We start from the raw sequence: 27,396 nt of genomic DNA on the forward strand, positions 1-27,396 counted from the left end.
ATCTCCTTTACCTCCCCCCCCCACACACACACACAACAGACACCCTGTGAGGTGGGTGGGACTGAGAGAGCTTTTACAGCAGATGCCCTTTCAAGGACAACTCCTGTGAAAGCTAAGGCTGACCCAAGGCCATTCTAGTAGGTGCAAGTGGTGGAGTAGGGACTCAAATCCAGTTCTCCCAGATAAGAGTCCACGCACTTAACCACTAAACCAAACTGGCTCTCTGATCTGACTCTACCTGTGCCTAGTTCTTTATTATTTCATTTGTCTTAGTGATTATAATCTCTTTTTACGTCTGTTTTGGCTAGTTCACAACACCTGAAGATTAACTGACCTCAAGTTTGGATAGTGCTGGCAGGCTGAAATGGATTATTGAGATTCCACTTTAGGTAAAGTGTCTTTCTCTGTTTTGCATGCTGTTGCAGTTCAGTTTTTCTGTCTCTGAGGGAGAGGACACTTTAGCATGGGAAATTCCCACCATTTAGTCAGTGAGGCAATTCTTAACTTCCAACTTCCTGTTTCCATTTGTGGGTGTCATCCTAATCCTTAGCTCATTTCCTGCCTAGGGCAAGGCATGCACACTTATGCAGGAGCTCTTCTTAGAACATCATCTCTCAAGACTATCTTACAGTTACATCTTTTTCTCTTTTCTTCACTTCAGCTTCACTAGATTCTAATCTCTACTTCCTTTTTTAAAAAAACAACTCTACTCACAGCCTGCTCCTGTGAATACTGTCTCTTCTCTGCCAAGAAAGCTGATCCCCATTATAACACATGTGATAGTCTTTAAAAGTCTCATGTAGAGAACATATGCTAGGAGAAAGGAAATATGACTCCTACTTGTGAGGAAATATGTGAATCGGAGCATGGCAGCTCAGTTAAGAGTCTGGGTAAAAATAAAAGGAGTAAGAAACAAGTGATATTATTGTGGGGGTCTGCTATAGACCACCAAGTCAGGCAGAGGACTTGGATGAGATACTTCTACAGCAGATTGCAAAGTTCTCCAAGAGAAGAGATTCAGTGATCATGGGAGATTTCAATTACCTGGAAATCTGTTGGAAGTCCAACTCTGCTAAAAATGAAAAGTCAAATAGATTCCTGACTTGTCTTGCTGACAACTTCCTTTTCCAGAAAATGAAGAAGGAAACAAGGGGATCTGCTATCTTGGATTTGATTCTCACCAACAAGGAAGAATTGATTGAAGAAGTGGAAATAGTGGGCACCCTGGGCAGTAGTGACCATGTGATTTTGGAATTTACAGTCTCAGGGAAGGGAAAAGCTATAGGTAGTCATACTTATAGGTTGGACTTCAAAAAGGCAAACTTTGATAAACTTAGAACTATGCTGGGTAAAATCCCAAGGTCAGAAATACTTAGGAAGAAGGGGGTTCAGGAAGGGTGGGAGCTTCTTAAAAGCGAAATATTGAAAGTGCAATCACAGACGATTCCTATGAGAAGAAAAAACGAAAAAGCCTAAAGAAGCCGAAATGGCTCCATAGACAGCTCTCTAAAGACTTGAGAAATAAAAAAGACTCCTTTAGGAATTGGAAGGAGGGCCTTATAACCAAGGATGAATATAAACAAATCAGTGTTTGTAGAAAAAAAGTTAGGAAAGCTAAAGCTCAGTATGAGCTTAGGCTGGCCAAAGATGCTAAAAACAACAAAGGGTTCTTTTCTTATGTTCAGAGTAAGAAAAAGATCAAGGACACGGTAGGCCCATTGTGAGGGGGGGAAAAGTAAAATTGTAACAGGTAATGAAGAGAAGACGGAACTGCTCAATTCCTACTTTTCCTCAGTCTTCTCTTCTGAGGGGAATGCTGCTCAACATGGCAAAAACAGAACATATAAGGAGGGTATGAAGTTCCAACCTAGGATCAGCATAGGGTAGTACATAAACACCTAGTTTCTTTAAATGAAACTAAGTCCTCAGGGCCAGATGAATTGCATCCCAGGGTTCTAAAAGAGCTTGCGGATGTAATTTCTGAGCCTCTGGCTATTATTTTTGAAAATTCTTGGAGAACAGGAGAGGTGCTGGAAGATTGGAGGCGGGCGAATGTTGTCCCCATCTTCAAGAAGGGGGGAAAAGAGGATCCAGGTAACTACCAACCCGTCAGCTTGACGTCTGTACCTGGAAAAGTTTTAGAACAAATCATCAAACAGTCAGTCCTGGAACATTTAGAAAGAATGAATGGGATTACTTAGAGCCAGCATGATTTTCTCAAGAACAAGTCATGTCAGACTAACCTGATCTCTTTTTTTGAGAAAGTGACTACCTTGCTGGATCAGGGGAATGCTATAGACATCTTGATTTCAGTAAGGTTTTTGATAAGGTTCTACATCTTGATTTCAGTAAGGCATCTTGATTTCAGTAAGGCTTTTGATAAGGTTCTACATACTATCCTTGTTGACAAGTTGGTAAAATTTGGTTTGAATCCTGTTACTGTTAGGTGAATCTGTAAATGGTTGACAGATCGCACCCAAAGAGTGCTTGTGAATGGTTCCTCATCCTCTTGGAGAGGAGTGACAAGTGGAGTTCCTCGGATCTGTCCTGGGATCTGTTTTGTTCAACATCTTTATCAATTATTTGGATGAAGGAATAGAGGGAATGCTTATTAAATTTGCAGATGATACTAAATTGGGAGGGGTTGCAAACACAGCAGAAGACAGAAACAGGATACAGGATGACTTTGACAGGCTGGAAAACTGGGCTAAAACCAATATAAGCTGTCATGAATTTTAACAGGGATAAATGTAAAGTTCTGCATTTAGGTAGGAAAAATCCAATGCATGGTTATAGAATGGGGGAGACTTGTCTTAGCAGTAGTATGTGCGAAAAGGATCTAGGGTCTTAGTGGATCATATGCTGAATATGAGTCAACAGTGTGATGTGGTGGCTAAAAAGGCAAATGCAATTTTGGGCTGTATCAATAGAAGTATAGTGTCCAGATCACGTGATGTGATGTTATCACTTTACTCTGCTCTGGTAAGACCTCATCTGGAGTATTGTGTTCAATTTTGGGCACCACAATTTAAGAAGGATATAGACAAGCTGGAACGGGTCCAGAGGAGGGCGACGAAGATGGTGAGGGGTCTGGAGACGAAGTCCTATGAGGAAAGGTTGAAGGAGGTGGGGATGTTTAGCCTGGAGAGGAGACGGCTGAGAGGTGATATGATCACCATCTTCAAGTACTTGAAGGGCTGTCATATAGAGGATGGTGTGGAATTGTTTTCTGTGGCCCAGAGGAGGGCGACGAAGATGGTGAGGGGTATGGAGACGAAGTCCTATGAGGAAAGGTTGAAGGAGGTGGGGATGTTTAGCCTGGAGAGGAGACGGCTGAGAGGTGATATGATCACCATCTTCAAGTACTTGAAGGGCTGTCATATAGAGGAATTGTTTTCTGTGGCCCCAGAAGGTAGGACCAGAACCAATTGGTTGAAATTAAATCAAGAGTTTCCGGCTCAACATCAGGAAGAACTTCCTGACCGTTAGTGCAATTCCTCAGTGGAACATGCTTTCTCGGGAGGTGGTAGGCTCTCCTTCCTTCCTTGGAGATTTTTAAACAGAGGCTAGATGGCCATCTGACAGCAATGAAGATCCTGTGAATTTAGGGGGAGGTGTTTGTGAGTTTCCTGCATTGTGCAGGGGGTTGGACTAGATGACCCTAAAGGTCCCTTCCAACTCTATGATTCTATGAAAGGAGTGCAAGACTCAGGCTGAAAATCATCATAGAGCTGAGGAGGAGTCAGAATTTGCAAGAAAAAACCCTCCACTACTAGGGATAGTGTTGCAACACTGGAATAGTCAGAAAGGGCTGTCTTAGAATGATCCAGTATATTTTCCAGAGAGATTGTGGGAGAACACACTACTGACCTGTCTTCAGACTTCTTCCCCAGGTTCACTGGGAAGAGCAGGGTGAAGAAGAGCAATTGATAAAGACTTCATGTTCCTGCTGAACAACCACTTGCCTTCAGCCACCAGAGGGTGCAAAATGCTTAGATCAGAACTTCCAAACCATTCCTTCCCTCCCCCCCTTTCAAGCCGGAAATTTTGGTAGCAGCACAGCCCATCGAGCTCAGCCAAATTGATCAACCAAGGCTGCAGAAAAGAAAGTGCCTTTATTGGTAGATTATCATCGCACCCTGGAATCAGAGGTCACAGGCCCCACATCCCTCAAATGGAGAAGAGATGGAAACTTTTGAGGAGAGGATAGTTAAACCAGAGCAATCTAAACATCTCTTTAGTCAGATTCAGGATGAATCTGGGCTTGTGTCTGTGAAAATTATAATGAGATCAAGAAGGATGTTTGCAAGTGTAAGCCTAAGGGCACAAAGGAATTTTCTCAAGACTTCAAGGGGTGGAAAAAGTGGTCCATTGTCTGAAATTCATTGAATGACAGATGAAAAAGGAGTAGGCAGCCTTCTTTCTCTACTGCACAGAACTTGGTTTGTGCTAACAATTTTTTTACACATTACCTAATAGCCTCGTGGATATGTTACAGGTTCCTCTCATGGATACACTGATTGCACAAGTCATCTCAGCAGCTCTTGTGTCCAAGGATAGAATCATAGAATTGGAAGGGACCTCTAGGGTCATCAACCCCCTGCACAATGCAGGAAACTCACAAACTCCTCCCCCTAAATTCACAGGATCTTCATTGCTGTCAGATGGCCATCTAGCCTCTGTTTAAAAACCTCCAAGGAAGGAAGGAGAGCCCACCATCTCCCGAGAAAGCCTGTTCCACTGAGGAATTGCTCTAACAGTCAGGAAGTTCTTCCTGATGTTGAGCCGGAAACTCTTGATTTAATTTCAAACGATTGGTTCTGGTCCTACCTTCCGGGGCCACAGAAAACAATTCCACACCATCCTCTATATGACAGCCCTTCAAGTACTTGAAGATGGTGATCATATCACCTCTCAGCCGTCTCCTCTCCAGGCTAAACATCCCCACCTCCTTCAACCTTTCCTCATAGGACTTCGTCTCCATACCCCTCACCATCTTTGTCGCCCTCCTCTGGGCCACAGAAAACAATTCCACACCATCCTCTATATGACAGCCCTTCAAGTACTTGAAGATGGTGATCATATCACCTTTCAGCCGTCTCCTCTCCAGGCTAAACATCCCCAGCTCCTTCAGCCTTTCCTCATAAGACTTGGTCTCTAGACCAAGGTTCCCTCAAGGATCAGACAGACCACCCATCAGACTTCCCTCTGAAGGCTTTATGAACCCTAGCACTCCTCACTATAAGCTGTCCTGTTTCTTTTTTCCAGAGACTGGTGCATGTTGCTGCATCTGATATCTGAGAAGATAAGAAGGCTAGTATAATATAGTGCAGAGATGGGGAACCTCCATCCCGAGGGCCGTATATGGCCCTCAAGGTCACTTGGCGTGGCCCTCAGGGATTGCTGGACTGAACCAAACCATGTGGCAGCCTTCCTGGGACCTGTCTGGCCAGCGAGGATCATGGGGCCCAGCTGCACTGTGCAGCAACCTCCCCAGGGCCAGGCAGGGATCACAGGGCCCAGGTGTACTGTGCGGCAGCCTCCCTGGGGCCTGGCTGGAAAAGGGCCAAGTGCAGCAGAATTGTTGCAGGGCCTGGAAAAGTTACTGCCACAGTTCATTTTGCATTTGATTATCCCAGATGGTGTGGCGTAATATGCTAATGAATGTGTGATCTAATATGCTAATAGGAGGATGTGGTCTAATATGCTACTGAGTTCCTGATGGGCTTTTTCTACAAAAAAGCCCTGGACTTTGGCATTTGCCTAGGGTGGCGGGCCGTGTGTGTGCCAGATTAGGCTCTCCCCACATGACTTCAAATAGAAAAACAATTATCTGCATTTATTTTGGTGGCCTGAATCATTCTCCCTCAGCGGAGCACTGTTTTTTAAGTTGATAATTTTTTATGGCCCGTGAATGATGTTATAAATATTTATGTGGCCCTTGGCAGAAAAAAGGTTTTCCACCCCTAATATAGTGGGTTCAATGCAATGAAGAGACGAGGTGGTAGTGATCATCAGTTCTTTATTAGATACAGGATAGTATAGGGCTACACTCAAAGACTGGCTATACTCAAAGACAGGGCCAACTATATTTATTTATTTATTCTGTAACTTATATCCCGCCCTTCCCACAAGTGGCTCAGGGCGGCTTACAACTATATACAACTCAGGACTCCAACGCAAGCACATTATTGAATAATTCAAACCTGCAGGGGGCCCATGACTGGAGCAGGGCAGCAGGGATTTGGATCCTGTTGCCCATTGTTCCCGAGTCCCCATGCTCAGTCCTTATGGCTCCAGTGAGCCTTGCAGGAACACCCAATGTCTTCACTAAGGTCCACATACACAACAACCCTCCCCCCCAGTTCGCAAGCCTCAACAGACATAGTCTCTCAGGTAGGCAGGTTTGTGGTGCTCCCACATAAACTGTCTGAGCGCCGGAGGGGGCGGAGCGGTCACTGCTTCTGGCATGGCAAGCGGAGGGGCCGGCGATGCTGGAGTTTCAGCTGGTGTTTCAGCGTCCTGAGAGGCCTCTGACTCGATCAGAAGGGCTGGTGCTTGGGTCTCTGCTTCGGCTGGTTTGGTTGATGAGGTCGGAACGGCTGGCAGGTCGTTGGGGCTATAATCCTCGATATCATCCCTGGGGGGGCTTCGCATGACCATAACTGGTTGGTGTGCTGCCTAATGATGGACCTGCCTTCCGTGGTGACCTCGTACATAACCAACCCTAACACTTGGGTAACTCGGGCTGGGATCCATGCGGGACCACCCCCAAAGTCCTTTACATACACTAAGTCTCCTGTATCGAACCCTCGGGGCGCCTGGATCACCTCCGGCATCTCCTGTAGGTCTAGGCTCGGTCTGGGTGCAACCGGTCCAGGAGTGTTGACAGCCGCTGGCCCATTAGGAGCTCGGCTGGGCTATGGCCAGTGGCCATACAGGGAATAAAATGCTGGGCCAGTAGGCACTCGGTAAGGCGGGCCTCCCAGTCCCCTTGGATGATGCAGAGGAGTGATTCCTTAGTTGGCTACACCATCCTTTCGACTTGACCATTGGTGGCTGGGTGGAAGGGGCTGACCTAATATGCCTAATCAAGTTTCGAGCGCAAAAGTCTTGAAACTCGCTTGACGTGAATGCCGTCCTGTTGTTGGAGGCGAGGGTGTTGGGCAAGCCCTGTGTTGCAAAGATCCTGCAGAGAGCACCAATGGCAGCCCTAGAGGAGGTGGATGCCACGTTGATTACCTCGAATCACTTCGAGTAGGAGTCCACAATGAGGAAGAAGGTCTGCCCCTGAAAGGGCCTTGCAAAGTCCAGATGCAGACGGGACCAGGGGTTGCATGTGAACTCCCACTGTTGGGCTGGTGCTTCTGGTGGTGCCAGATGGGTCTCCTGGCATGGTTGGCATCAGGTGACCCAAGACTCAATAGCATCATTAATCACAGACCACCAAATATAGCTGCGGGCAAGAGCTTTTATGCGCACGATCCCCGGGTGGGTTTCGTGCAGCGTGGTGAGGACTCACTGCCGCCGGGGACACCACCACCCTACTCCCCTACAACAAACACCTCTTGTGCACCGAAAGTTCATCCCGGCAACATGCGTATGCTGTAAAATCCGGGCCTTCCCAGCTGGTGGGCTGCCCCCTCCACACCCAGTCCAAAACTCGAGAGAGGGTCTTGTCCCTGGTGGAGAACTGGGCAATGTCCTTGGCGTGTATAAGGCGGTCTGGGAGGGATTCAGTAAGCAGAATCTGGTGTGCTGAGGCAGGATCTGGGTTCCCAGATGGCAGGTGGCTCAAGGTGTCTGCATGGCCCATTGGCTTTCCCGGGTGATATTGGAGGGCGTATTGGTACCTCACAAGGAAGATGGACTACCTCAAAACCCATGGCAACATCATTTGGGGTGTTTGGCAGATGGGGGCAAAGAGGCCCAGCAGGGGTTTATGGTCCATGAGGATGGTGAAGGGCCGGCCATAAAGGTAGTCATGGAATTTCTTGACTCCCGCTACAGTGGCCAGACCGTCCTTGTCAATCTGCACATAGTTGCATTCCAATTTCTGTAGGGTCCTGGAATAGTAAGCCACCGGGACCTCGCGGCGGTCCAGCAACACGTGCGCTAGGACCGCCCCTACCCTCTATGGAGAGGCATTGCTGGCCAAAACGACAGGCAGTTGCTCGTAGAAATAAGCAAGTAAATCATTGGATGTGAGGTCCTTTACAGCTTGGAAGGCGGCAGATTGCCAGCAGGCCCAAACCCACGAAGCCCTCTTGTCCAGTATCCTGTGGAGTGGCTCTGCCACGGCCGCCTTGTGGGGAAGGAAGGCATGGTAAAAGTTCAATAGACTGAGGAAGGCCTGTAGCTCCACCCTATTGGTGGGTGCCAGTGCATCACAGATGGCCTTGATCTTCTCCTGAGAGGGGTGGATTCCGCTGAAATCCACCGAGTAGGCCAGGAAACCTATATTTACAACCCCCAGGAGGCACTTTTCCTTTTTGACCTTCAAATCCGCTGAGTCAAAACACTGAAGCATAGCACAAAGGCGGAAAACAAACTCCTCCGTGGCAGCAGTGATCAGCACATTCAATGCACCGGGTTGTGTGGGTTGGCCAGGGCAGGAAGTGACTGGTCAACTTCTCCACGATCGCCTTGTAAGTGGCCACCTCAAGCATAGTGGGCAAGATGAGGCTTTCAGCCAACTGCAAGGTCGCCATGCCGCAGATGCTGAGCAGGAGCAACTTCTGCTGGTCTTCATCCGTGATCTTGTAGTGTTGGATGAAGTAGTTCAGCCTCTTCTCCCAGGTGTCCCAGTTCTTGGGGTAGTCTGGGTTGAACTCCGGGATGTATCCGTGTGGTCCAGGAGTGGCAGCCATGGTAGGGCCAGGTGGCGGTTGCACGGCAGCGCTGGAGCCCAGTGCGCTGGACGATGCCGGTTGGTCCTGGGCTTCGCTCATTCTTGTTGCCACTATGATATAGTGGGTTCAATGCAATTAAGAGGAGGTGGTAGTGATCATCAGCTCTTTATTAGGTACAGCATAGTTTAGGGCTGCACTCAAAGACTGGCTAACTAGGCCCACAGGGCCAACTATATACCAGGGTTCCCACGCAAGCATTTTACTGGATCATTCAAACCAGCAGGGGGCCTGTGATTGGAGCAAGGAAACAGGGATTTGGATCCTGTTGCCCATTGATCCCGAGTCCCCATGCTCAATCCTTCTGGCTCCAGTGAGCCTTGCAGGAACACCCAATAAGTCTTCACTAAAGTCCGCATACACAACAGCTAGGGATGGAGCTTTTTAGATTCCTCAAGATCTTCACAAGCAGGTGCCTTAGATGTGCTGAGACTTTCTTCGAGAGCAGCTGTTCTCTGCCATGGCAGCTTGGCCATAACTGTGGTTGAAATCTTGGCATGTAAATTAGAAATACAAGGTCCTCCTGGCTTCCTTGGAGAAAATAATTTTGAAATAATACATTTTGGTGAAAACTAAGAGAAGAAAAAAACGATGCCTACTACTAACAGATAGGACAATGAATGCCAATAAAAGCTGTCTTTTCATTCCATTTTTATCCAGTGTATACTTACTTGATTCAGAACCGATAATGTAGACCAGGGGTCCTCAACCTACGGCCCGTGGGCCAGATGCGGCCCGCTGAGGACGTTTATGCGGCCCGCCGGGTTATGGCAAAATCAGACCGGAAGTGACGTTCGACCTAAACTTGCGTTAGCAACGCACACTTCTGGCACTGGGCTGAGGCAGCGGAGACAGAGTGTGAGGTGATACCGAGGTGAGGTGAGTTTCCAGGCCAGGGTGTGTGGTGTGGGGAAGGGAGAGAGATGCAGAAGACGGAGAACTGACGGCCCGCGGCCTTGTACAGTAACGGCAGTCCGGCCCTCCAACAGTCTGAGGGACAGTGAACTGGCCCCCTATTTAAAAAGGTTGAGGACCCCTGATGTAGACTAACATGATAGGGTAGGCCAAAGCCATCACAAAGTCTTCTGTCAGGGCAGCACAAGTCAGAAATCAGATTCCAACAATACCGTAACTAATGCCAGGCCCATTCCTGTGTGGAAATGAATCTCCGCTGTTTCATCATCGGTGTGTTCTGCCTTCCATAGACAGATAAGTGAGAGAAACTGCCAGATACAATTATGCCTTAGAAATCATAGGGCTTCTTCTCAATAAGGTTTTGTACTCTCTCAGATCTTGGCACTCAGGGAAACACCACACCTTAAAAGCTATTTACCTCTGTTCAACATCAGAACAATAGTGGCAGTACCATATTAATAGCGGTTTTCATATTCCATATTCTAAGAGTCTGAAGGGCAATACTGGATTTAAAATTCCTGAACACTTTCATCAAGCACAGGCACTTCTGAATGGAGATGTTGAGATCTATCTGCATATAACTATCCTTTGTCAACCACCAGACAGATTTTTCTCCAGTTACCAAACTCTTAAAACCAAATCAGCCCACTAACATCCCAGAGGCTTCAGCGACTGGATTAGTCCTTCTTTTCACTCCCAATAGTTCAAAGCTGAGGAAGCCATATTGACCACATTGGCTTAGTCTGCTTCAGGACTATGTAAGATCTTTATAAGTCCAGACTTGTTAAACTAGAGTCCTATACACAGGGCCAGCTCACCCACTAGGCAAACTAGGCGCTTGCCTAGGGCGCCGGGAGGGTGGGGGTTCTGAATTGGTTCCCCCCTCCCAGTGCCCCAGGCAAGCGCCTAGTTTGCCTGCCTCCCCCACCGGTCGCTGCCTTTCCTTTCCTCCCTTCCCATCCCTTCGCCTCCTCCTCCGGCATGATTAGAGCACACCATGCCTGAGCCCTGCTGGCCGCGATGAGATGTGCATCTTGTCTTTTGAAGAACGTGCTGGAGGAGGCTTGGCTCCCCCTCCCTTCCAATTCTGGAAAGGAGAGAGGAAAAGCCTCCAGTGTGTTCTTCGAAAGATAAGATACACGTTGTGGCTGGTACAGCCAAGGTACGGCATGTTCTGATTTCACGGGGGGGAGGGGGGAGGGTTTGGCGCCTTGGCGTGGCATGCTTGGGGTGTGTGATGGAGCATAGCAATGTGTTGCAGCGCTGGGGGGGGGCGCGGCAGGGCATGCCTGCCTGGGGTGCCCTTGGGCCAGCGGTACCCATACATGACCCACATCCAGCATGGCTTAAGTTCACTACATGGAAATTGAATGGTAACATCTCTTAAAGTTAGGATATTTAGTTCAGATAACCCAAACTATGTATTCTTTCAGGAAATACTCCCCATCCAGAATGTATGATCTTATCTGGTAGCCTATGTAATATGTTGGTGTCAGAAGGAAGCTGCGTACTTTCAACTCAGCACATGCTTGGTTTTCTGCTAGCAGACAGACCAAAAGCTAAGAGCTAACACCTTATGCAGGACTTGTTTGCTAGGTACCAAGATGTGGATGGCATGCCCTTAACTAGGCATCCCCATGTAACCTACTTTTTGAAGTGTGTCTCTCAGAGAAGAATTGCAGATTTATACCCCGCCCTTCTCTCTGAGTCAGAGACTCAGAGCGGTTTACAATCTCCTATATTTTCTCCCCACCACAACAGACACCCTGTGAGATGGGTGGGACTGCGTGGGCTCTCACAGCGGCTGCCCTTTCAAGGACAACCTCTGCCAGAGCTATGGCTAACCCAAGGCCATTCCAGCAGGTGCAAGTGGAGGAGTGGGGAATCAAACCCGGTTCTCCCAGATAAGAGTCCACACACTTAACCACTACACCAAACTGGCTTTCAGTTTGATTAATTAGCCAGTAGCTGAGATTTCAATCTAGGCAATTACATTTAGCTTGTCAGTTCTTGCAGAAACATCTCTTGAACTTGTTGGGAAAGTTTCCTTTAAATTTCTAATGCTAGGATTCTTTTCCTGAGAACAGTGACCTTTATACATAAGTTGTCAAAGTCAGAGGCTGTCTGCTATGAAGGGGCTGACAGTTCCAGTACTCTGAGATAGGGAGGACATCTTACACCATCCTGATTTAAGATGAGTGCCTAGTGGAGTGATATCTTTATATAGGTATAAAAATGTATTTTTCCCTGCTAAACTGTATTGTTTATCTGTCATTCACCCTAGAGTTCCTTTAGAGTTGCTTTTCTTTTGTGATATGTTACCTTGGTTTACAGTTCTGTCTATGACAAGTCCCCCCCCCCCCCCCACAGCTTTGGGAAGTTACCAGATTAAAAGTAGGATGATTCCCTCTATGCACAAAGCAAATTTGAAGTTAAGACCTACCTCTATGACAAAATGGTGGGAACCACCTATGCTAAAAAGTCTTTCCTACCACAGAGGTACACAAAGCTTTCACAGTAAATCTCCAGTGCTTCCTTCTAGTATGACCAAAAATGTTGAACTCAGTGTGGGACTCTGGTAGGAGGAGGATTGATTTTAAGTAATTCCAGTTAACAATTTATATGTGACAAAACATCTACAAAAACATTGCCAGTGCTTAATATAAGAACATAAGAGAAGCCATGTTGATCAGGCCACTGGCCCATCCAGTGCAACACTCTGTGTCACACAGTGGCAAAAAAAAAAAAGTTATACACACACACACATACTGTGGCTAATAGCCACTGATGGACCTCTGCTCCATATTTTTATCTAACCTCCTCTTGAAGCTGTCTATGCTTGTAGCCGCCACCTCCTCCTGTGGTAGTGAATTCCACATGTTAATCACCCTTTGGGTGAAGAAGTACTTCCTTTTATCCGTTCTAACCCGACTGCTCAGCAATTTCATCGAATGCCCACGAGTTCTTGTATTGTGAGAAAGAGAGAAAAGTACTTCTTTCTCTACTTTCTCCATCCCATGCATTATCTTGTAAACCTCTATCATGTCACCCCGCAGTCGACATTTCTCCAAGCTAAAGAGCCCCAAGCGTTTTAACCTTTCTTCATAGGGAAAGTGTTCCAACCCTTTAGTAATTCTAGTTGCCCTTCTTTGGACTTTTTCCAATGCTATAATATCCTTTTTGAGATGTGGTGACCAGAATTGCACACAGTATTCCAAATGAGACCGCACCATCGATTTATAAAGGGGCATTATGATACTGGCTGATTTGTTTTCAATTCCCTTCCTAATAATTCCCAGCATGGCATTGGCCTTTTTTATTGCAATCGCACACTGTCTTGACGTTTTCAGTGAGTTATCTACCATGACCCCAAGATCTCTCTTTTGGTCAGTCTTTGCCAGTTCACACCCTGTCAACTTGTATTTGTAGCTGGGATTCTTGGCCCCAATGTGCATTACTTTGCACTTGGCCACATTGCTTTATGGGAAGTCAGCAAAAGCTGTTCTAAGAAATTGGTCACCAGGGACAGTGCAGTTTTTGTCTATTCAGTTGGCGTGCCTGAGTATGTTTGGGGATATTTTTAAATATATGAAAAACTTATTAAGCCAAGGTTTATTTTATGAAGTTGCCTTATATATCATGTATAGCAGGGGTAGCCAACAGTAGCTCTCCAGATGTTTTTTTTGCCTACAACTCCCATCAGCCCCAGCCAGCATGGCCAATGGCTGGGGCTGATGGGAGTTGTAGGCAAAAAAACATCTGGAGAGCTACCATTGGCCACCCCTGATGTATAGGCATGTAAGAGATGGTATATTGGCACTAAACCAGATGCTTTGGCTGAGATCGTTAGCTAGAATCCATTGGTGATTTCCACTGATAGAAGGGATTTCTGTCAACACAGCCTCCACTTCTTCTAGGACAGGGGTGGCCAAACTGTGGCTTGGAAGCTACTTGTTTGTATTTATTTTTTTACTTTAAACTTATATCCCGTCCTCTCCATGAATGAACTCTTTCATACATATTGTGCAGCTCTCAAAGCCCCCACCACCCCATTGGCTGGTTTGGAAAAGGCATTTGTCTTTTTAAATCACTTCTCCAAGCCAGCTGGTGGTTTGGAGAATGTATTTAAAAATAAAGTTGCTTTCTTTCCTCCTCCCTCCCCCCTTTCCCATCTATTTTCGTTCCTTTCTGTTTTGGGCTCTCAAACATCTGATTTTCATGTCTTGTGACTTTCAAACATCTGATAGCTATTCTGTGTGGCTCTTACATTAAGCAAGTTTGGCCACCCCTGTTCAAGGAGATAGGGGACCTCCAGGAACCAGCATGAGGAGAGAGTCAGAGTTATGCAGTGGAAATTAGAGATTATTCACACACACAAACAAGTAGTGGATCCAGGCCACTATCTCACTTCAGTTGTCTAGGCTTGTTGTTCTATGAAGGCTTTATAGGTTTTCTTCTTGCAGTTTTTCGGGTCACAGACTTAGGACCCATTATGATTTAATTTAATTCCTATGGGACAATGTGAAAGGCTATACATTAGAGTTTAGTAATGTTATGTAATTGTCATTGCAATGGTTCGGATTTTTGCAAACTTGTAATATTCCAGAAATAGTTGTAGTAAAAGGGTAAAGGTAGTCCCCTGTGCAAGCACCAGTTGTTTTCTACTCTGGGGTGACATTGCTTTCACAGCATTTTCACTGCAGACTTTTTACAGAGTGGTTTGCCATTGCCTTCCCCAGTCATCTACATTTCCCCCCCAGCAAGCTGGGTACTCATTTTACCGACCTCAGAAGGATGGAAGGCTGAGTCGACCTGGAGCCGGCTACCTGAACCAGCTTTCGCTGGGATCAAACTCAGGTTGTGAGCAGAGGGCTCCAACTGCAGTACTGCAGCTTTACCACTCTCCGCCACGTGGCTCTTAACTTTACTTTATAGTTATAATGGCAGGTAAACAAGAGTCATATAGATGTGGTATAGATGTATGTTTGGTGCTGAGCTGCCTGTTTCACAACCATGTGAGAATATTTTGCTTCAACTGTATAATGTGGAGATAGTCAGCTTCTAACCATACAGTAGCTGCCTGAAAACTAACCTCTGGCCACACAGTAAGCTCAGTACTGACGTAACTTCATGTGAATTGTAATTCTGGGTTTACTGCATAGCCAGGGACTTTGGGATAGTGCATTTCAATATGTTACTATTTGACCTTCTCAAAACCAGTACATAAAATTTATCCCAGATATAAAGATAGAAACTGTGTGTGCAATTTTCAGAACTTGTTGCTTTTCACTGTTCACTATAATGAAATTAAAATATTTGAAATATTATGACCTGATTTATTGTAATCTTGAAATATTTTAACTGAGCTAATTAACACATTTGTAAAATATTTTGTTCTTACATGATGTGTACTTCAATAATTCCATGTATGCAGTTAAGACCTATATAGTAATTTTCTCTTTCTTTTTGACAGATACATAATAATGAGCACACTGATGCAAGATAAAGTTAGTGAAGGACTATAAAATGCCCAGATTTGGGTCAGCAAAAGCAGTTCAGATTCAAAATTCTGACAGTGATAGCACCATGGTGGAGAAGCCAACTGGAAGAAAGGTATAGAAATAAATTTAAGATTATATTGAAGACCAGCTTTCATTGAAGCATATAATACACGAGTCAAACGGGATTATATGGCGTATAAGATAATAGTATTACTATGCTATGAAGAATTGTAGGAGGCACTTAACTAAAATAAAATGCTACTCCGAATCTAGTGTAACTTTTCTCATTCTATTCTGGTGGTAAATTCGGGATCAGATATGGTGAGTTTGGGTAGGCATACTTCACAGATATTTTTTTTTAAGAAAATTAAAATTTGGGAGGTTTTTTTGGACTTCACTTTTATATTGTGTCAAAAGTTTTCAAGGGTTGATGTAAGTATTGACGTGTTAATGCTTGTTACTGTTAATAATATTGATGTCCAGTGTCTTTTTTATGTTTTTGTTATATAACTTTTTAAAAATACATATATGTAAGTGAAGCTTTAATACTTTTCTAGAATATACCAAGGCATATTTTTATCATTGTGTAATTATTTTGAAAGTGATTTTAATTTAATTGTTTGGTAATATATCTCACCTTTATGTTCTTTCCTCTCTGTGGAAATATACAAAGATACTCTGGGCTTTTTATTAGACTGGATCAATTTAGAAGTAGTCTCTTGCCAGTTTTGTAAGACTTTTGACTGTATGAAAACTTTCAAAGAGAAGCAAAACCTTTAGGGTGGTCATTGTTTTAATATTTACAATCCTTCCAAACCATGGAAGCTGAGATTGAGAGAAAAATTGAAAAGTGACCACAATACTTTAACAGTAAGGATTATATGTACGTATGCCAGAGAGAAAGAATTAAAGTTTATATATATGTGTGTACATCCACAGTTGGACACAACTATAAAGGTCCTGTTTCCTCAGACTGGTGTGTTAGAAGGTTACTTTTGTGGTGGTTGGGATTAGGGATGGGTACAAACCGGGAAAATTGTGGTTTGTAGTTTGTTTGATTTCTGGAATTTCTGGACTTCTGTCTCATGTTGGTGGTGGGGTGGAAAGTCCTCAAAGCCTTCCCTAAATCAGCCATGCAGCAAACAACAACTGATGATGATGATATTGGATTTATATCCTGCCCTATATACTGAATCTCAGAGTGGTCACAATCTCCTTTACCTTCCCCCCACACACACAACAGACACCGTGTGCGGTAGGTGGGGCTGAGAGAGTTCTTACAGCAGCTGCCTTTCAAGGACAACCTCTGTGAGAGCTATGGCTGACCCAAGGCCATTCCAGCAGCTGCAAGTGGAGAAGTGGGGAATCAATCCCAGTTCTCCCAGATAAGAGTCTGCACACTTAACCACTACACCAAACTGAACGAACTCTTCTTTGTGCTGCAGACAATGCAGCTGAGTCAGGGTGTGGTGTTATACTGGAATATAATCTGCTCCCATAGAGCAGAATGTGAGCCCTGTGGTAGGTTTCCAGAGCTGCCAGTCAAGCTATGAACAACTGTTTTGGGTGTTTCTAGGGCTCTCCGCAAGTCCACTCCTAGCGTTGCCTAGGGATTGAGTGATCAGCACCAGGCTGACTGGAGAATGAACCGCAAAAACAAAACAAGTGAACCACCATAGAAAAATGTAGTTAATTTTTGGGTTTGGGAAATTCAAAACAAACCACAAAGCAGCCCGGTTCGTGCTCAAACAGCTGCTTATTTTTCAGTTCATGCCCACCCCTAGTTGGGATTGATTCACTTGCTGATTTTTATGTTCAAAGTTCAATGAAATATGTATAAATGAATTGACTATGTTAGTATTTAATATCTTAATATAGAAATGTGATTTTAAATAGTTTACAGCATCACTATTCTATATTTTAGCAGCTTTCTTATCTATAAAAATAGCATGATAGTATGCCAGAGTCTTAAGAATTCCATTGTTTCTCAGTTTGTATTTTGAGGCAATATGTAGTTAAGTCCTTAAATGAATGTAATCTGTAACAGAAAAAAGTTATTGGTAAATAGGTTTTAATAGAATTTTTCTTTTTGTCAGTTTTATAATTCTATTAGTAGTTCTTATGTAAACATCACACTTCAACTTTTCTTTTTATACTAGAGCAAGGACAAGATTGCCTCCTACAGCAAAGCTGCAAAACTGGAAAGGAGTGATGGAGGGAAGGAAATGAAAGAAAAGTCTTCCATGAAACGTAAACTTCAGTTTAATGTTAGTCCATCGAGAAATGAAGATCAAAATTCAGATACAGGTAGGGTCTTCTTTATTTTTCTCTTCAACTTTTAATGCGTATGACAAACTTGTTAACGGTTGGTAACCTGTTACAAAAGGTGCAATAATCGTGATCTTCTTACTCCTATTTTTGTGTCACCAGTCTAGCAACCTGATGGGGCTCAAATCAAGTATATATCAAGACAGTTCATGCTACACTGATCCTCTTAGCTACTCCTTCTAGTGTTTATCCAGTTTTGTACATGTGATAGTTGACCACTTTGCTTCTATTTGGTGTTTGTCTTTTGTGAGAATGTAAGCTGCTGTTCTTAACTGAGGCATCTAAATTAACTTTGTTTTACTGATGCCCATGTATGACATGTCATGAGTAAAGTGAAGGAGAACTGAATGACTGAAACCTGGGGTAGAGATTTTGACACTGCTTACTGCACTTCTACATCCTGTTGATTTCAATAGGCAGATTGGAATACATACTTGACACTTGTGGCCTAAGGTTCTGTGTGTTCAGATCCCACCCAGGGCTGGCAAAAAGCAGAACATACCTTGGCTAACAACAGGCCTGTTTAGCAGCAAAACAGAAGGAAGAAGTCAGACTAAAAATCACACAGTTGGGGACTATTCTTTAATCACACAGCCAACTGGCACACAGAAATAGGTCATTATGAATCCCTCAGCAACCCTGGCATTGTCACCAGCCATATATAACAGGATGAGGAGAACTGCCAAGAAAGCCCAATATCCTCACATAGGGATTATATACCATACAGTCCTGGAATGGAGTCCCAGGGACAGTTTATGTTCTGCACTATGCAAAATAGTTAACTGGGATTGGGTACTCATGCTGATTGGCAGCCGTATACATCAGTTATTTTGATTAGCCCTGTGTACTGTCTGTATGGTTTATAAAGCTGTAGTGGTCATTGGGGGATTATACAATCTGAGGATATCACATTTCCTCCTTGCAAGACCATACCTCTGCAGAACATTGGATGAACACTTCATCTTGTCTCAGTGTGTTGAAACAGCTGAAGTCAGTAACCAGGTGGGAGTGGAAACAAATTCCTCTGTGTCCATGCATTCTGAAACAGAGATACAGCTCAGACACAATACTTACTGAACAGCATCAGGCATAGATACTAGAAAGCAAAGTAGATGAAAGAACTGCTAAAGTGTGCATGCACATGAAAGCTCACACCCTGAATAAAACTTTGTTGGTCTTAAAGGTTCTACTGAACTCTAATTTTGTTCTGTTGCTGTAGACCAACATGGCTACCAACCTGGATCTATCTTTGTCGCTTGAAACACTCCTGTGCCTCTGAAAGGTACCGACAGTGCTGTCTCTGTCCCTGCTTGTTACTGAAGTGGTTAATTGTAATGGTCAGCATCAATTGACTAAGGCAAGAATTCTAGTCTCACAACAGAGCACCTATATGGAACCTAGTCATTGCAGCTGTTGGTCATGTTCCATGCTAGAGATGTGAAGGCCTGTGAGGAACTGCAGGAAAAAAGGGCAAGATTTTTTTCTGAGGACTTTTTTAGTTGTTTTCCAGAGAAAGAATTGGAAATTTAGGGGAGTGTTGGAACCCCCCCCCCCCCAAAAAAAAGCACCTTATGAAATATGTTTTTTTCTTTTGGAATGCTTTTTAATTTTTAGGTAAGACAAATTACACTGTTAGATGTTGGTAGTTACTGTGTATGCTTTGGACTAATACAGCTTTTCAAAGATTTTTTATTTTCAATTTTTCTATGTGATTGACTTTGTCCATTGTTAATATGCTATAATATGTATGATAATATGTTATTGAATTGTTCATTATATGGCTTTATGATACTGTTTCTGATTGCAAAATTTGTCTTTTTCTGTTTTTGCTACATTTTGTACAGCAAAAACTTACAGCTCCATTCTCTTTAGTATTTAAGTGTATTTGCCTTAGTTTTCTGCAAGCAAAATTGCCTTTATAATTTTAGATTTAATTAATATGCCAAATATTACAACTTTATAATATTTTATGACTAATGCATTTTGTATTTAAAGAAATTTAGGCCTGATATGTAAGTATTGTATATATTTCATTTTTCTGCAAAATTTTCATTTTTTTTCCTGAGATTAAAATGGAGGTGGGTTCCTTTATGGCTTCGAAGTTTTCTAAAATATGTACACGTCTGTTGGCTGAAGTCCATCCTGGACTCTGTCCCTTTTGGAGATTCAAAACACAAGCACATTAATGAATTCCATTTTGGGAGCAAACAGTAAAGCTGCTTCTACACAGCAAGGATTTTCCAGATTGATTTCATTGCTGCTGTGAATGTAGAACTGTTTATGTTAGCAACAGAGCTTCCACACATGGGAGTTTTCTGCGTATTTCCTTTGAGCTTTTTTCCCCCCTTTCCATGAATGCTATGCAGCAACCTTTCATTGGCTTTCAGCATGGCTGTCACAGCTGCTATGACTCTATGGCCCTTTTTTGTGCTGTAGAGCTTTAATATTTGTGGAATAAAGAAATATCTCATTTTTACTGTCCTGTACCTCTTGCTGGGGTAAAGTGTAGATGGCTGGGAAAGGCAGTGGCAAACCACCCTGTAACAAAAAGAAAACATGTGACATCACCCCATGGGTCAGTGATGACTTGGTGCTTACACAGGGGACTACCTTCATCTATTGCCCATCAACTTTATCAGGCACCTCTGAGTTCTAGTGTTATGGGAGAGGGGAAAAAAAATCTCCCTATCTCTTCTTCCCCTGTGCCTTTCATAATTTTATAGATTTCCTTCATGTATCTTCCTCCACCCTGCCCAGCCTTTGTTGTCTAAACTAAAAAATCCAATACTTTTCAGCCTTTGCTCACAGGAAATGTGTTCTAACACTTGATCATCTTGGTTTACCCACTTTTATACTTTTTCCAACTCTGCAATGTCCTGTTTGAGATACAGTGACCAGAACTATACATTGTATTCTAAATGAGACTCCTCTATGGTTTTATACGACATTACAATATTTGCTGTTTTATTCTTTCCTTGCCTTTTACAGCACTGCCACACATTGAGTTGCCATTTTTATTGAGCTATCCACTATAACCCCAAGATCTTTGCAATCTTTGTCACATCCAGTTCAGAACTCATCAGTATATATTTAAAATTCTTTTTCCAGTCTGCATCACCTTACATTTACCAACACTGGACTTCATTTGCCATGTTGTTGCCCACTCATCTAATTTTGATGGCTTTTCCTTTAGTTCTTCATAATCCACTTCATTTTTTTTCTGCAGCTACCAATAATAGTTGAAGTGGTTGGGGGGGTTAGGGCAATACAGTGAGGCATGGGGGAAAAATTGGAACAATCATACCTTGGGACTGAGACACTTCTTCCTCCCCTTGCTTAATCACAGCAATAAAGGCTCCAGTTTGGCGTTTGTCCTGTGGTGAAGTACTTGTGTGGAATGCCTGAGTAGAGCTGTGCTAGATATGTGCTACATACACAGTATTTGTAGAGTTTTTTCCCTTTTTGTGCAGAATTCCCTGTCAGTGATGGTCTCATATAGGGAAAGGAGGTGTAGCCATAAGCATTTGCTGTAGAGCTGTTGGTAGCCTGGCATAGTGCCTAAGAAGGCTGTGATTGGCTGCATGCTTAGATGGTATACAAAGCTATTTCAGGTTCTTGGCCATGATGCGAAATACTGTGTGTGTGGGAGAAACTATGTATTCCCCTGCATGTATTGTATTGAGATTTTTAAAGCTACAATAAGATTATCCCCATGTTGCTTATTTAATATATCAAAATGTTTTGCTATAATGCTAGTTTGGTTTTTCTTCTTTGTGTATCCTTGCATATGAAATGTCTCAGTGTAAGGACTGGACTCTTAATTAAAGGGCTTTGTGATTTTATAATTTCAGTATTTAGGCTCAGTACAGTATGTAAAACATCTCTACGGATGGCAAGTATTTGGATGAAGAGCATGTGATGGGGGATAGCTAAAATATTCAAAGAGATAATATTGCATAATAGTATGAATCACAGAAAGCTATCCTCTGTAGCAGATAAGACCTTTACATGACTTTTGAACAGTTTGATCTAAAACGAAGCACCCATCTTTTCACACTTTTTTGCTTTAGTGTGTGAATATTAAACTGTCAGTTAGGAAGTAGAAGAAAATGTTTCGGAAAGGTATATGCTGTTTCAGGCGTTGTTAATAATTAATATGTTAAAATTATTAGATACATTGCTTTGTAAAATTGATATGACACTTGTAGAATTTTTTTAAACACACACAGACACACACACACAAACTATAACCAGGGCTTCCAGAGCACAGGATAGCAAAGAACGTACCACAACAGCTATCCAGTTAAGCATTCAAGTTTAAGCCATATTTGTTTATTGTCTCCAGCAAACAATGCTAGAAGATACAAGCATTGCCACTCTGTTCTGTCTGTTCAGTGTTTGTATGCAGATCTGCAGTGGACAGTGGCAGCTGGATAGTGCAGCATGCAATTCTGCATAACCTTTGGCCATAAGGAAGACATCAGAACAGCAGATAAGAAGTTTGGGAAACTGATTTCAGTTTGCAGGCCTTTCCAGAACTTTTATGCCTTCCTGGGGAATAGGTTTCTCCTTGATACATTTGGATAAACTATTAAACTGAACTCTTCAGCAGTTTTTGTAGTAATCCTGGACAAGATCTGAGATATATTGCATCTTTTAATCAGGCAATGCTTTAGGAGAGCAGAGTCACAATATGGAAACTTCTACAGCTACCTTTTAGGCACAGAATCCCCCCCCACACACACACACAATACAGGTGCCCAGTGGGGATTAGTTGAGTTCTTCCATTGAGCTTTATGACTCAGTAGAGCTTTATGAGCTTTATGATTGAGTAGGGATTTGAACCCATGCAAAATGTCAATAATAGATTTTGTACAAAATCAGCTGAACAGAAAAAAGACTGAACATGCAGTAGAAGTGTCCATGACCTGATAATATGTTTGCTAGCCATGGCTAAGGTTCTCTTTTTTGAGATAATGGCTTTCATGTTAATCAGCTCTGAAGTGGAGTACCAAGCAGGAGAGGTTGTATGATAATGTGTATTCTGCCTATGTATTTTATATAGCATTTGGTACTTGAAATCAGCTGATCTCAGCATACTTAACAATATCAGATTACAAGATTACTTAACAATATTAGAAATTCTTCAAGGACTTCTGAAAAGCTAGCATACAGATCCTATGAAATAATTTTTTAAAAAATTCCTGTGTGGTATGACAGTATTTCTATCTTGTGTGCCCCACTTTGTTTCTCTTGCTCTCCTCCACCTGCTTTTCTCCCATGTCTTCTTCATTCTGTAGATTCAGATCCAGGACATACAAATGAAAGCTGGGGGGAGAGATTAATTCCTACTTACAGAACATATTCAGGTAAATTAATTATCAGGTGTACTTACTATGGTTTGTTCCTATTTTAAAATTATACTACATTTAGTTTATTCTTTTTCTGTGACAGCGACCTGACTACAAACAGTGCCCAATAGTAATATAACCATAATGTATACTTCTTTTTGTTGGAGAACACTAAGTGTCCTGCAAAGGAGGCATGTGAAATGAGTTCATGTCTGTGGTGGAAAGTGGCAGTTACCATGTAGTAAACTTCTTTAGGATAAAAATGTTTTCATACTGAATGCAATTGCATGTAAAAGAGGAAAAAAGAATATTGCAAATCTAATAACTGATAAAATAATTTCCAAATGCTTAGACCTAATGACGTGTGTATACAGTGGCATTCATGGATGCCATTCTTTCCTGCTCCCTCTCTTCCCCCAATACCCCTCTGAAATCTTTGAAAAACTGATTTTGGAGATTTACATGACTATTGGAGGGGTGACATGACCCTTGTTAACCAAAAGTAACATGGCAAGGAGGGGTAAAATGAGGAGGAACTGAATGAGTATAAGCTTTTAAACCACTGGAATTTTTTGCAGCAGGAGTACTGCTGGTTCTGCCCCAGATTTATTTGTGTGTTTTTGTCCATGAGGAATTTGCAGTCTCCAGCATCAGAGTTTTGGAAATCTTAGATCTATTGAGGGAAGTGAAGAGTGTGAAAGAATTACATTGTGAGCCAGACTTCTGCTTCATAGGGTCCAACTACAGTGTTTTCAGCTTGATTATGTTTTGTGTATATTTGTTTCAGGAAGCACTGACAAGACGATTTAAGAGTTGAGACAGAATTTAAAGTTACATGTGTAAAGCAAATTTGTTCTTCAACAACAAATCACTTGAGAACATAAATAACAAATTATGCCAAACAAGTTTGAACATTTTGTTTTTCCAAGATTAATAAAGTATTATAAGAGGAACTACTAGTAGCCTAAGCATGATAAATCTACTCTTTCTCCAGTTGATCTCACATTAAATACACTTTACATGTATGAATAAAGACTTATATCTAGATTTGATCTTTGAATATTCAGTGCAATGTCTTTGTGAGAAGAATAAGCGAAAGAATGAACAGAACAGAATAAAATGAGAATCATTTTTTGCTAAATGCTGGTTAATGAACAATACCTAGGGTAACGTCATCTTTCAATACTTTTAAGGTAGCATTTATCTAAAAGTAATACTGAAAGAAAGTTGAGTAGCTGACAAGTGTTGACGAGGGATCAGGTGCTTCTCTGCCTCTGATGGTAGGCTCGCTATCACCCCCTTCCCAGGATGTGAGGTCTTTAATGTCATAAGATTCAAGTTGGTGAGAGCCAGGTGCTACTATTATTTATTTATTTATATTTTTCCTATTACATATATTTGAAATCTCATAAGAGTACATGACTGATTTTAATAAACTTGTAATATAAGTCTTTACAAAACAATGCAATTACCTATTTAATTAGAGGTATATTAGGTTAAATCTCTTCCATAGATAAAAACCACATACAAAACCACACAGAGATTATATTACATTTGTTGGGGGAAGGGCATGATCTCATGGTCTTTTTCAAATGTGACCTGTGAGACACAGAGGCAGGTGTGTAAACAGACAGGGAAGGGGGAAATGATGGCTAACTACAAGAGGTACAAGAAAAAACCTGGAGAAATACTTCTGATGAGGACAGGCTTGCCCTGCCCCTGTGTTCTTCCCCATCCCCAATCATTCTGATCAGATTTTCCCCCTTTCTTGGTACATGTTAGTGGAGTAGTATTCTTTCTGCTAATTTGTATGAAGAAAGTTTTGTGATCCGAGAAATCACTGAGGAGTCTATACCAGCAGTTGTCATGCATGTCCTGTTGACAAATGAAGCTGCATTTTACTGAATGAGAACACTGGTCTATCATGGTCAATATTGTCTACTTTGACTTATGGTGACCTTCAGGGTTTCATATCATTTACTCTCTTATTGAATTATGGACCTTCTGCAAAAAATGCAGATGTTCTGCTACTGACCTCCCAAACACGCACACTAGATTTATGCTCACAGCTCTAAAGTTTGAAAATCACTGACTTTGGTTAATGAGAAGACTTCAGAGAGCACAGATTCATAGTGCTCAAAAATGACATATATTGTCTTTCACATTTTTAGCCAAGATTGGTTTCTGAAGCAGCTTACAATGTTTATATATGTGTTAAAGACTTCAAGTCTTTACAGAAGTTTAGTGTGTATAATAGTTTCTTCCGGCCACTGGGTGTTTGATATGGTCAGAAATCAGACGTTCCCCTTCAGAGGATAGGGACAAAAACTTGCGGATGGACTGTTCAATGGTAAAAAATTCTTACCTTTGTCATTCTGTGTGCTCTGAATGTTCATGATATCATCCAGGTTTCAGGCTCTTATGCAACCTAAAGCAACATCAGAACTTTTATCCAAAATATACATCAAACTGTTGAAATCTGTAACACGTGCATGCACACTATATCTCATCATGAATATCTATCACTAGTAAACTACAAATATGTGAAGCTGCCTTATACTGAGTCAAATTGTTGGTCCATCTAGCTCAGCTTTTTCTTCTGTGACTAGCACTGGCTCTCCACTGTTAGAAATAGACTTTCTTAATACCTTTAACCTGAGATTACTAGAGGTGCCAGGAAATCTTGGCTATTCAACATGCAAAGCATGTGATCAACCATTGAGCAACAGTCCATCACCAAAATAAAATGTTATATTTCCATAAACAATAAAGAATGTGCAAGTATTTGCAGATATTTTAAGTTTCCTTTTACCTGAGTAATTCCATAAAAAATATACGTTCACTAAATATAAGAAATGCAAAGATGAGTTTTAGGTAATACAAATTTACATTCTTGTGAAGGTATTCTGTGTGATTTAATTGTGCTCATGTCCCTTCCTCCAATATTTTAGGCTTAGGTAGTGCAACTCAGTATATCTCAACTGGGTCATAATGAATAGCTATAGAGAAGGGTGGAGCAGTTTAAAGCACTTAAGAGGGAGGTGTGAGGAGGAGAGATACTAAACTTTTCTCCTGTGCCATGGAGGTAAAAGTCACTGGCGAAGTCATTTTTTTTATGGGGCAAACATGGAGAAGGGAAGATTTCAGCACCCCCCAAACCTTTCTCCACAGTGCTTTGTAATAAGTGACCTAGATATAATTGCCATATTCTCTAATGTGGTCCTATTTCCTCACAACAATGCTGTAAAGTAGGTTGGGCTCCAAGAGAGCATGGTTTACCCAAGGCTGTATATCGAGCTTTATTACTGGCTGGGGATCTCAGCCTATGTTTTTTTTCACATGCAGGTTCAGTATTCTCACCACTACATTACATTGAGTCAGGTCTGTTATGCTAAATATTTTTACACAATATTTGATGTTCTGCCTTTTTAGCTGATGCAGAAATACTGTACTAATTTCACAGACATTCCAGATGCAAACAACATATCTGTATTTTTCAGTAATTTAATATTGCATGTATTGTGATTGGCTTTGTTTCACTGTACTTACAAATTACTGCTATTTACAGAGAAGGATGTTCCAGAGAAAAAGAAAATGAAAAAAGAAGCTGGAAATAAGAAGACAGCACCTGTTAGCATTCTCTTTGGTTATCCACTATCAGAACGCAAACAGATGGCCCTACTTATGCAGATGACTGCTAGAGACAACAGTCCAGGTAATATTACACACTGTATGCATACCTGAGGGGACAGAAGAAAGGAGGGTCATGTCTTCTTTCATTCATAACATGCAAAAGGTTTATGTGACTCCAGCTTGACTCAAAGCAGACACATTTTCTCTTTTCAAATATTAATAGCAGAACAAGGAGCTGGTTTCAAATAGGATTATACCTTCTCATTTGTCTTCTAGAACTCTGCGGCAAACTAAGGCTGCATGAGCCCATAGTTTGGCTTTTATATATGGAATGAGACACTTGATCTTTTTTTTTGTTTGAGCTCAGCTCTGATAGCCTTTAAAAGTGAACAAAGCAGTGGAACTGCCAGTAGCTGTGTGATTATCATTAGCTGCTACCAGTATACAGACATCACTATTCTTGCTTTCTAATTTATATCTTTATTTACTTTGTTTACATGTATGTTTTTTAAGATAATCTACATAGTATTAATCAAAATTCAGTTCACTTTTTGCCATCTCACTTGTAATTTATAACATTTTCTTTTGTACTGGTCATATTGCAAGTACTCGTGACCATTGTTAAGTTTTCACTAGCCTTGTCAGTTTCCACTAGAGACAGGCAAGTTTCCCCATCTCACCTTGGAATAAAGCTCAGACAAACTCCGCTATTTGCATATGAACTAACAAAGTCCATATCCTAAGCATGATACAGAATGC

General features: G+C 42.2%; 1 protein-coding gene across 5 annotated transcripts in view; it reads left to right on the forward strand.

Annotated features, from left to right (window-relative positions):
* ANKRD12 (ankyrin repeat domain 12) overlaps window positions 1-27,396 on the forward strand; it is a 104,372-nt gene that overhangs the window by 32,368 nt on the left and 44,608 nt on the right. For 2 of the 5 annotated variants that reach the window (XM_060244004.1, XM_060244003.1), the window contains exons 2-5: window positions 15,298-15,437; window positions 17,485-17,632; window positions 22,954-23,022; window positions 26,573-26,719. In XM_060244004.1, coding sequence (XP_060099987.1) covers window positions 15,351-15,437; window positions 17,485-17,632; window positions 22,954-23,022; window positions 26,573-26,719 — 451 coding nt within the window. In that variant the 5' untranslated portion in view covers window positions 15,298-15,350. Of the gene's footprint in view, window positions 1-285; window positions 390-15,297; window positions 15,438-17,484; window positions 17,633-22,953; window positions 23,023-26,572; window positions 26,720-27,396 lie in introns of those variants that run through there. The other 3 variants (XM_060244005.1, XM_060244006.1, XM_060244002.1) reach the window with 2 other exon arrangements.

This window comes from Heteronotia binoei, chromosome 7 (assembly GCF_032191835.1).
Source record: "Heteronotia binoei isolate CCM8104 ecotype False Entrance Well chromosome 7, APGP_CSIRO_Hbin_v1, whole genome shotgun sequence".
Taxonomy (NCBI): Eukaryota; Metazoa; Chordata; class Lepidosauria; order Squamata; family Gekkonidae; genus Heteronotia; species Heteronotia binoei.